Source organism: Polyergus mexicanus, unplaced genomic scaffold, assembly GCF_030449975.1.
Source record: "Polyergus mexicanus isolate NDT 795.1 unplaced genomic scaffold, iyPolMexi1.0 SCAF_1, whole genome shotgun sequence".
NCBI lineage: Eukaryota > Metazoa > Arthropoda > Insecta > Hymenoptera > Formicidae > Polyergus > Polyergus mexicanus.
Genome location: NW_027223321.1, coordinates 4,325,330 through 4,337,237, shown reverse-complemented (window position 1 = coordinate 4,337,237; position 11,908 = coordinate 4,325,330). Strand labels below are relative to the sequence as shown.

At 36.4% G+C, this 11,908-nt stretch overlaps 1 protein-coding gene across 7 annotated transcripts in view; it reads right to left on the bottom strand.

Moving 5' to 3' along the window:
• Positions 1-13: 13 nt before the first annotated feature.
• LOC138932219 (uncharacterized) overlaps positions 14-11,908 on the bottom strand; it is a 197,583-nt gene continuing 185,688 nt past the window's right edge. For 2 of the 7 annotated variants that reach the window (XM_070293831.1, XM_070293886.1), the window contains 9 exons: positions 10,960-11,208; positions 9,820-10,084; positions 8,753-9,209; positions 8,098-8,365; positions 7,288-7,660; positions 6,769-7,061; positions 6,227-6,469; positions 5,801-5,951; positions 14-3,323 (listed from right to left, as the gene is read on the bottom strand). In XM_070293831.1, the coding sequence (XP_070149932.1) occupies positions 3,043-3,323; positions 5,801-5,951; positions 6,227-6,469; positions 6,769-7,061; positions 7,288-7,660; positions 8,098-8,365; positions 8,753-9,209; positions 9,820-10,084; positions 10,960-11,208 (2,580 nt within the window). In that variant the 3' untranslated portion in view covers positions 14-3,042. Of the gene's footprint in view, positions 4,975-5,800; positions 5,952-6,226; positions 6,470-6,768; positions 7,062-7,287; positions 7,661-8,097; positions 8,366-8,752; positions 9,210-9,819; positions 10,085-10,959; positions 11,209-11,908 lie in introns of all 7 variants that reach the window. The other 5 variants (XM_070293840.1, XM_070293849.1, XM_070293858.1 and 2 more) reach the window with 5 other exon arrangements.

Below are 11,908 nucleotides of genomic sequence, written 5' to 3'. Positions count from 1 at the left end.
TTTTTTACGTTCATATATTGTCATTATTTATTAAGTTCAAGAGAGGATTGCTTACATCTGCGTTTTGAGCTATAATACATACTATGTACATCGTGTCGTTCAGCAAAAGTCTCTCTTCATTTGACTTTGCTGCTACTGCGACCGGGAATAAAGGTGGGGCCTACGGTCCCTAGGTAAAACTTACAAACATCTTAAAGTTATGTCGTTAGTCTATTATTTTCAGGCTGCAGGACGAAAGTTGTTTCCTTAGAAATAAAATTTTTCTCTTTTACAACCGGTTTTGCATTTTATTAGTATTAAAATATAATGACTAAAATAAATAAATTACAATATTTTTTCTCTTGATTTAAATTAGCATAGCAACAGCGTATTTTATCGGAAGTAATCTTGCGTGTTAAGATAGCCGCTAATTAGCATTGATTAATCGGCATAAATTAGAAAATACATTCTTTTTTACATAATTGTTAATGAAATTTTCTCATCATTTAATAGATCTACATCTTATTTAATAAATAATAACAGTGTAATATATGTATATATGATCATGATCGTATAAGGTATTAATTAGACATCACAAAGATAATTTAATAGTTCCTAAGTTATTATTTTCAAGATTTGCAAAATATTATCTGAAAGAAAATGAAATGTATCACAGAGTCCGGATGAGATCCTCCGTGGGTTAAATTTCATTTCAAATTATTCGAATATTTTTTTTATATCTCAATGTTTGTTCAATGAACGAGGAGATACATTTTTATCAATACACTATACAATGTAGTGTGTTGATAAAATTGACAAGATTGTTAAAATGAATTGATGGTCTCACTTGCTTGACTAGAACAGTAGCAATGCGAGCAAATATAAGACAACTTTCAAAGTCCATGCAGCCTCCTCACCACCTTGAATATTGATCCTCGTACTCTTGTCATACAGGTATACAACTACGTGTAAAATAATCTTGATCTCTATCGTTACCTTAAACATACGTATACACTAATGATATTATGTCTATAATTCGACCAAACGCATTACTCAAAAGTCGCCTCGAAACGACGATTTTCGTACGAAAGGGGCACCGAAGTTGCCCCTTTCGTTCATCCGACAAAATAATCATTATTTTGTCAATTTTTTTTCTCTACGCAAGATTATCTTTTTCTATCTCTCTTTCGCTCTTTCTCACAATCTATTATATTACAAAGTTCGGAAGCGAAATTTACAGGCTCGTTTACGTTTTTATATCTCTAAGGACAGAAGAAAATAGTTCGTCGCGCATAGATCGAATGATCGATTAACGATCTTCGCGAATCTTTCGACGCTCGTTGACGATTGACGACGGGAAGGTAAGAGGAGGGAGTAAAGGAGTATAAAATAGATAACGGTTCATAAAAAATCGACACAACTACCTCTTAGTCTACGCTCTCTAAGCTCACTTTGGAAGGTGACCGCGCTGCGACATATATTTCCTCGGAAGTCATCACAATTATTCAATGACAACCTGTATCGTTTAAAATGCACCATCCTCGATGGAAACGACGTTTCTCTTAATCACATTCAAGATCTCTGACAGTTTAGCGCCAATTAAATAATTTCTCCACAGTTTTTTTCACAAATATTAAATTCGCGGAGTTTGTCGGAATTATTTAATTCTCAGTTTAAAAAATCCTAATTATAAAATATTGGATTTATAATTTATCAAACATTGAATCTTTGTTTTATTACGATTATTACGTCTCTTAATTCATTACGAAAAGAAATTCAACTATTATGCATAACATATTTCCTGACGAATCCAATATTTATAAAAGAATCTTGTCGCCTAATCTTTTTTTTTAAGCTATCAGAAAGATCTTGCTCTTTGTAACAACCGTGATATACAATATCCGAAATATTCGTAAAAAGATTACAGCTATATTTACGACGCTAGTGTGCGTTCATTTCTTCGAGGGCCTTCCAATTGTGGCGATTCGTGCCCGCCGTACACGTTATTTTACTGTCACAGATCGACTACAACTTACATATCCTTATCGCTAATTCTTTGACTAATATTTATCCGCACATACCCATTAGTAGATCCTTTTTATTTAGCGAACCAAAGCACAGCGCGAATGTAACACAAAATTTATGTATTTGGATTGCATGCTGAAAACGGATATTAGAGATAGACGTTGTCCTATTTAATCCGATCTGCAGGCTGAATTCCAAACAGGACTCTGCCTGTATCTAGGAAAGCTAGGAATCTGAATCCAATTTGGATCTGGCTTGGATCAATTTACTCTCATCGATTTCTCATTTTTCTGTTTTACATTCGACTGTACTATAGGATTATTTGTATCTCAAGTAAGAGGAAGCTCGCAGAAAAAAAAGACAAGATAAACACTTGTCTTAAACCGTTAATTTATTTCGACACGCGACGTTTTGAGTTTTTCGATTATATCATGTGATAAAAGAAAATCCACACGATTATACGAAATTTCAAGACTCGAAACGTGACATCGAAAACATTGTAGAATAATGTTTCGTCCTTATTATTCATCGTAAACGAATAGCGTTCACGTGGTGAACGATTGGCCTAATATTTCAAAATAATTGATCTTCGTCGATGAGGAAAGAATAATATAATCGGTGGCGAATAGTTACTTATTGTTTTACCTTTCACTGCGTTAAATAGAATCAGACCACTAAGTGGTTCGTCATTTTGATTCGTTATAATTGGTGTGATTATGAAGCAAACTTACCATGATGCTGCATTTAATAGATTCGCGAGCCTTTATCGTGCGGTATTCTTTTTCAAACTTTGAAGAAATTCGATTTAAAATTATAATTTTCTCATTTCTATACATATGTTAAATATAAAAATAGAGAATTTAACACATTTGAAATAAGAAAAATTTTCGTCGAAAAAAAAAAATTAAAATAAAGCTAGATTTTCCGATATCAAAAGGATTAAGACAGTTGGATTGATTTTTTTACTTAGAAAAGGCTTATGCGCGCGCATCTAGGAAATCGTTGTGCGTTCTATGAAATCAGCCCGATATTTCATTCCTAAAGTGGCGAAAGCTTCATGATGTCGCTGTTGAGATCGACACACGGCGCCAGATCATCATCCAGGTCGAAGGGGCTGCCGTCCGAGCCGAGCGAGGAGGAGGAGGGGGCCGCCATCGTTGCCGCAACGAACTCGTCGAGGAAGTCGAAGGAGGCCACCGCCTCGCGCTCTTTGTCCCCGTAGCGCACGAAGAAGTCATCGCCACGGCCGATGATCGATGGCCGGGACGAGCCCCAGATAGATGGCAACCGGAGGACGCGGTGCGCCTGGACCGCCGACGCTGAAGAAACCAAGGGCACACAGCAGCGGGTCAACAGATGCTGCTCTCAGACTTCACTCGATCGACTCGATTTTGCGCTCTTTCTCTTTCTCTCTTCTCTCTATACCGGCTCTAGCAGACACAGAGTAGCTCGGCTTAGCACTCTCACGTATTCACGTCTCCCCCCTCTCTCTCTCTCTCTCATCCTCTTTCTCTTCCTTCTTTCTCTTTTTTACGATTCCTCTATCCGTTCGCCTATCGCTTTCCACCATCGCTTCACCGCACCGGTTACACCTCTTTCTTCCGTGGACTTTTTTTATTCGGAATTTAGGCATTTGGCGGGTGCACGACCGAATGGACGATGTAAATCGGACAAATTGTACGCGCGTACGATGTATTATAATAGACAAAAGTCATGTAAATATTCTTAAAAATTTCTTTTTATCTTAATTTCAAGCTTAAGGTTTAAATTATCACAAATTTTTTAATACAAGTTGAAACATGGCAATTGAATTATTTGTGCAAAATGACCAGTAATGTATATATTTTTATATTTATAAAAGTATCAATTTGAGGAATTAAAGTTCTAAAATTTGCATGTAATTAATTTATGACAAATTTTTTGTGTTAAATTGTCGCACGTTATTTGTCCAATCTACTTTATGACATGATTATGATTCGCTCAAAAATGATAAATTAATTAAAATCGCATTAATATGTAATTAAACATGTTACATGTTACATGAAGTCGGGAAAAAGGAATCCATTTGAATAGGTTAATTTCATGTTGCTAAATTAAAAATGATCCTTAGTGCGACGAGATTAATGATGAAATATAGTCAGACATATAATGAAATGAAGCGGTCAGAAAGGAAGATGAAGATGCTAAAACGGTCTTGCACATGCCAATAAGATTTGAAAATTGTCGATTCGCTCGCAATACAATGAGAGAGAAAGTAATTATTCTCGATCTACCCTGACGCAATTCCATGTGTGATAAACTATTCCATTTTATAATACGAGATACACGTAACGTTCATATCTGTCTCATATTGCGCTGTACTTTTTTACTTTGGAAAAACATTAAATGACATTTGCACACCAATTTGCATTCTCGTCTAAAAGTCTTTGCTGGATATTTTAAATTTTATTATATTTGCACTTTTCTAGAAAGATAGTTATATACACACACACACACACATCTCTCTTTGATTATCCATAAAACTAGTACATTTAAATAATTGCACTATGTTTAATTACACACAATAATCTCCTTCTATGCCATTTGATTTATATGTTCATTTGATTCTATATATATTATCAATAGTCTTTTCTACTTAATATACTCTTGTATTTTGTCCACAAGACTTTCGAACGGTATGTCAAATAGGTCACGCAAATATACGTAAGCGAGAAGAAGAGAGTTGGAATTGCGTGAAGGCACTACGCCAGGAACGTTTTCTTTGTCGGTTAATAATTCTGTTAGCATAAACCAATCGTATAAGTCCGTTGTGGGCGTACACTGGTTCAGTTCAGGCCGAAATAGGCTCCCCGGCGCGGCAATGTATTCCTCCCAATTGGTCATGTCGTTTTTATAGAAATTGATCGTCACTAAGCCGAACTACGTAGCTTTTCTTGTGACAATCAAAGCACACCGCGTAGGAGCTACCATCTGAACAGAAAATATGGAAAAGGCTATGTACAGCAAAAGAGCTACTAGGCGCGAGCGTCAATTGTACTGTGATTGTACCGTGTTGATTGCTAGTATCGAGTAGACAAGAATAAAACCTCAAAATGAGTGCATGACACAATGTGTGACGATGCAACGTCAGTTTCGAATGTGTGTCAATGCGGAAAGGTGTAACAGTGTAGACGTGTTGCCATCTTAAGCTTAGGAAAGCAAGCGCTGCTCACACACCACCCACAGAATTCTTTAAAGAGTCATATTGAGGTTGTTTTCTTTAACAATATATGACTATACGTCTCAGAATATCTAATTTATTATCTTATGGATCTATTTTCTTTGGGATTTAATAATGATAAAATAGTTTTTTTTTTTTTCGAATAAAGCACATAATATGTAAATCTTATAAGAACAATACGAAATTTATTAAGAATTAAAATATTAGCTCTTATATAAACTAAAATCTGTCTGATGTAAAATCAGTGTAGCAATTTTTATTTTATCTATCAAATTGAATTGCGTATAAAATGATAAGTTAGATATTCTGTATATAGGCAATATGTACGCTAGATTTTTGTTAATCGAATACTTTAGCTTCAAGCTTTCAGCACTAACGATTAGTAAATTTCGTGAAAATTTCAAAAGAAAAGCGTAAAAGAATGGTTATCGATAGAAAGCATTAGACATTGACATTGATAAAAATCGTGTAAGGTTAAGAATTATGAGTTTTGTGAAAAGGTGGTGAATGGTGATGCGCGGAAACGGCACAATAAAGGTGTTTACTTAAGAATAGATACCACCCAGGGACAAATACCTTTCTTTTGTCGTCGGTACCGATGTAATCTATGCAAGTGGCGGTAATCAGGTGGTTCATCCCCCGAATCGCTGCCCGCCGAACCGCTGCTCGATGTCGCCGAGGAACTTTCGCTGCTTGCTAACATCACATCTAAGAGATTGGCTCTGGCCTAAACGGAAGTATAATTGCATTTTCGTGTGAAAATAAAAACATAGCGATAATGAAGTGAAGCAATATATTTTTAAAATCTTTTATTTTAATGCAAAAATAATTATTTCATCAAATAGATAATTTTTAGTAACTAATAATGTGTTTTTATATCCAATAAATTGGCAAAATAGTAGAACAAATAGTTATTTTATCGAATGCATTATTATTTAGTTATCTTATTTGAAATTTATTAATGACTGAAATGAGGATTTTGTATTTCGACGGGTAACTTACTTTAGGGTCGGTGAAGTCAATATCGCGTTCAACGTGAACCCATCCTGTCGGACAGCAGCAAGCGAGATCCAGTTTCTCTAGCACTACCTGCGATTCATTATTAGTGATAGCGGTAGTGTGATCCTCACCCTTCCGAATCATACGATTCAGCTCGTCTATAACATCTTTGGATGTGGCGCGCTCGTGAAAACTTAATGTTCGATCCCTACCCTCCACGAAAAGAGTTGCTCGCGCCGGACTTACCTGTGTGAATATTTCGCAATCATTACAGCAAGGCATTTTATTAGAAAATAAAATATTGATTTTATTTATAAATACAGAAATATAAATTAATACTAATCCGATATTATCACAGCGTTATTAAAAAAATATTATATTGATAACTAATATTAAAATAATTAAGCAAAATAAATACCAGCAAGGTTTCGTATGGGTGAACAAATTATTTTTTTTTACAGAAGAAAAAAATATAAATAATTGTACAAATTACTCTTTGAAAATTCTTTTTTCCCGTAAACTCGCGTATTATTTGAAGAACTTACAACCGTACTGGGCGTAGAGGAAGTCGCGACCTCTTCATCTTCCTCGGGAACGGCTCCCAATTCCGACGGCGCTACCGTTGTATACGAGATGCCGCCATTACACGAGACGGCACTTACAATCCTCTCCTCAGGTGCCAACGGTGGTACTTGTATCTGATCGAGTAGCTCATCGTTACTGCTCGTTTCGATCGCGTTTCCGGTATTGCCGCTACTTTCTTGGGCGCATGATCCTTCCATTTCCATGACCATTGTCTCTCCCGCGGAATCATTTTTGTTAGTGCCCACTTCTGTAACTACCGCGTTCAAAATTTCTTTAAATATTTTTCAGTATTTGACATTTCGCAGTCTTTTATCGCTATATTAAACAATACTTTTCAATTGTTTTTATCTTTTCTTATTATAATTATGTCGATGATAATTCGAATGAGAAATGGATAATGTGGTTTTTCGAATTTAATAGTAGATACGACTAATTATATTGCTAATAATTTATAGATACTATATATAATTAGAGCCTACCTTCGGCCGAGTGAGACATGACATTATGCGGTTCCACGGGATTGTTCGGTAATTCCGCGAGATACATCTGTTGCTCGGCAATAAAAGATAAGACGCTTTGAAGTGCTTGTTCTCTATCCGGCGGCGGTCTGCCGCTCCTGGACGATGTACTAGCTAAGCTCTTGGTACTCTCGAACTTTACTAGCCGATAAAAGTCTCTAGTAAAGTCGGTGCCGATTGACGGAGTATCGGGATCGTCGCTGCAGCCGGACAGCGCTGCTGATGAACGCTTGCTTGAATTTTCCAAGACCCCTTCCTCGCTGCTCCAGGACGCACCGGGACTCGAAGCGTATGGCCAGGGTCCCGTCGCTCTCGCATCCATTAAAAGCGCGACCTAGGATGGGAAGTAGAAAATTATCATTTGAAAGTTTTTTTATTTGCAAAGGATATATCTCGGAAAAAAAAACACAAACGTATTAAATAAGGTTGATTTTATAATTATAATTCAAATTTGGATGTTTTGTTATATTTTTTCTGATAAAATATAAAAAAATCACATTACAATTTAAAAATTGAAAAAATAATAAGCAAGCAAAAATAATTATTCAATTAATAATTGAGCAAATATTTTCAATATTAAATATTAGTTGAAAAAATTATAATAATAAACAGTTGATTTGTGAAACAATATAGTATGCGCATTTATATTCATCAGAATTAATTAAACTTTAGTGAATTAGAATTGCCATGTAAGTAATATTATTATTTCGGTAACTAAGCAAACGCGTCACAAAACTCTCTATCGTTATCGCGTGCAATCGATAAACGTACCAGTTCTCCCCCGGTTCTATCGGCGAGATAGCTCGCACCGTTCCACAGACACTCGTTCGCGTCCTCCTCCAATTCCAGGAGATTATGCTCCTTGATTGCCGGCAGAGCGGGCGTGTTTGTAGCAGCCGGTTGCTCCTTCCACATTGCGGATTCATTTTGTACGAGGTCCTCCGTGGACAGGGAGAAGCTCCAATCTTCCAGCTCCGCTCTGTCGTATTCCAATTCGAGTAGGTCTCGATGCTGTTGCGCGCTTCTGCTGTCATCGAGCCTGAAATCCGCGCAGAGATCTAATCAATTTCACGTTCAATCGACGAGTGTCTGTAATCTACCGACTCCAGAGAAGAGAATACGATTTCTTTCGACTGGATTGGTTTCGTAAAATACGTGCATTGTTATATTATCGTAACGCGAATTTTATAAACAAATACGTGAACATAATTTGCATATATCTTCGAAATATTTTTGCGAATTTTTTATTAATATGTTAACCTAATTAATGACACGTGAAGCAACATACTTATATAAGCACTATAGTCGAATAACACTAAAAAGAATTGAAAATTTATATCAAAGGAGACTTATATTCTCTATTTATTCCGCTCTCCTTGTTTCTTTAATCAAGCCATCATAATCCAGCAATTACACGCGAACAAACCTGAGCCATTGTTGAACGTATTCGGCATCCCAACCCTCCTCCTCTACCAGTAGAAGGGAGGACGAGCCCATGGGACTGGGCAGCTTATATGGTGTGAAATTCGCGGTAGTAGTGAGCTTGAGGCAAAGGTGACTGTCGGAGAAGCTGCGCATCACGTGTTGATACGGCAACAAATCCTTGGTCGGCGGATAACTGTGGCGTGGATTGATGCCCACCGTGAGATTCAGAGGTAGGAAGAGAACGTCCGGATCGCCGGCATCGAGGGCGACGAGACGCGCATCCGGCGACACATCGGCCTCAGTTTCGTCGGTGGCCTCCTTTAGATCCTCGAGACCGCGCGCGGATGGTTCCTGACGCGTGCCCTCTCCCTGAACGTCGCTCGACATGGTCGAGTAACCCTCGTCGCGATTACCGCTCTCCGGACTCTCGCTGCCCTCCTCCTCCGAGGGTTTTTGCGCTGCGAACGTTTTGGTCAAGTAGTCCCCAAAATTTAGGAAATTCCGAATAGGCATGTCGCGGTTTTATCTTATCGCGTTGCATTGTATTTCATTATTGATGTTCAATTTCATCTAAAGCATAATAGAATATCGATATTTCAAGAGCGAGAAACTTGAGGATTTAGAGAGATTATTAAAATTAAGAGTCCACTATGGATAGGTTGTATTTAATTTCTCAATTTCTTATATAACAATTCGGATGCGTGTACGAATTAGGAATATGTGACGTTTGTAATAATGTGATCAACAATTTACAGAATATAAATTATCCGCGATTGTAAAGTGCAATTTATTCTGAAAAATATATCGAATCGAAAAACGAAATCATAAAAGAAAATCTGGATTGATAGAGGATTTTTATGAAATTAGCAGTTGCAATTTTATTTAATTTTTAGTTGCAAATATTAAATTCCACTTTTTGATATGGATTATATTCAATCCTGCCATGCATTTAATACAATTTGATAAACAAAATTTTCAAAGCGGTCTATCTAAAATTTAATTATATCTATTTTAAATACACTTAACTTTTTACGAGACAAAATGTTAATCATAATGAAAGATTAATACCAAGAGGTCTGTTGCGTCGGCACTTAGTGGCCGCCATCACGGGTATCTGTAAGTTGAGGGAACGCGGCCTCGATAAAGGTACCCAAGAGGGGTCCAGGCCCAAAGCGGCCACCAGGGCGGCCGGACCAGCCTCAAGAATTCCTTGAATCAGTTCGGTGGGACTTCCGGGACTGGCAGCCTGCGCCAGGAGTCCCGACAACGCTCGGTTCTGAGCCTCGAGCTCTCGTATACGTCTTTGCAATGCGCCTATTTCTTCCCTGAGACCCTAAAAAGATAACCAACTGACCGTTAGCACTCTTATCAGATATATTTCTCGGTGATATTGTTCAAGAAGCATATTAGCAGATAGGGAGAAGCATGTTAGCGGCGGATTAATCCTTTTAAGACGATGTTTTTTTAAGTGAAACTGATAAAAATAAATATATGCTTGATCGACTTAAGCAAGACGAAATATAATAATATAGCAGACTGAGTTAGTCTCTGTATATTGCAGCAAAATTTAAATATTTATTTTAATATTAATAAACATATTAATTGTTTAATTTAATAAATTATTTTCGTATCAAAAAAATGCTTAATATATTTATCAAGATATATATTAATTATGTACTTTTTTTCTGAACTGTTTATTTCCTTAAAATAGGGAATAGCATATAATATCAGCGAAAACATATTTTTTGGCATTACTCCTTGAGTCTTCAAAGGATTAATATTCCCGAACGACATTAGCGCGTATCCTCTATAAATGAGAGATTAGATATTACATTATAGGATGCTAAAAAACTATAAAAAAAATTAATCGGACGTCAAAGTTCGTTCAAATAAAATATACAATAGAATTGAATAAAAGAATTTTTTCTCTTCTATATAAAAATCAAAATTCAAAGTCAAGTATTTTTTCAACTTAATACTGCAAAAAGAAAGTCTTTCCAAAACCATGTGTTTACAGAAATTTCTCTTCCAAATTTTCTAGATAATTTCAAAATTTAAAGACATGATTCTTTCGCATTCTATGTAATAGTTCATAAAGCACGCGTCTTTACGCATAACGGCGGATGCGAGCTGTTCGGAAAGGATGAAAAGAGACAGAAAGAGAGAGAAAGAGAGAGGAAGTGTGGTAACGAGAGCATAGCGATGAACCTTTTGGGATAGGAGAGCGCGGACCACCTGGTTGGCGACGTCGTCCAGACACCGCTCGTATTGCCGACGCTGAGCGTCGGCGTCCCGCGCCAGGGCCGCGTGCTCCGTCTCCAGGGTCGCCAGACGTGCCACGAGCGCGGCATGCACTTCACCGGCGCACGCTGCCTCGAGACCGCGCAGCTGACCTCGCATCGACTCGTTCTCCAGCTGTAGCTTCGATATCTGCGCCTGGTACTGGTGCACGCGTGCCTGCAAAGCAAGCGTGTGCGACACGCGAGAATTATCGTATTTATATCCGATCGTTGTCTCCAATTACACGAAATGTTACATATAATAACGTAGGATAATTATAGCTATAAGAATATATTTTACTAACGCAACGTAATAACATATACAATGATTAATATAATGTGGAATTTGTTATAACAGTGAGAGGATTATATTTCCCAGGTAACATTTTATTAAGACAATATAATAATATGTTAATGTATAATCTAGGGATTTTATTACAATATTGTTATTATTAGTTCATTAATACAACATTATCATTATTGTTTAATTAATTAATATTGAATATAATAATAATTATTCTTGTTGGTACTTTTAGAACATGAAATATACATAAGGTTTTACTTCGAAATATTAAACATTTTAACGATGAAGCTCTGGATATTTTGCTGAAGTAAATTTCAGTTAAAATTATCGAGAGAAAAAAAATATGAAGCTAAAGTTTAGAGATCAGATTATAAAAATATATTTTTTTAAAATTATATTACAATTATTTGATATTTTCCATATATCGCATTTTGTTATAAATATCAAAATTTATATAGTATAAAAGGTGATTTTAAATTCATCATCCGGATGTTTTAATTTTTAAAACACAAGATTTTATAGATTTTCCGATCTATAAATTTAAGACATAAATTATATTACTCGGTGAACACCA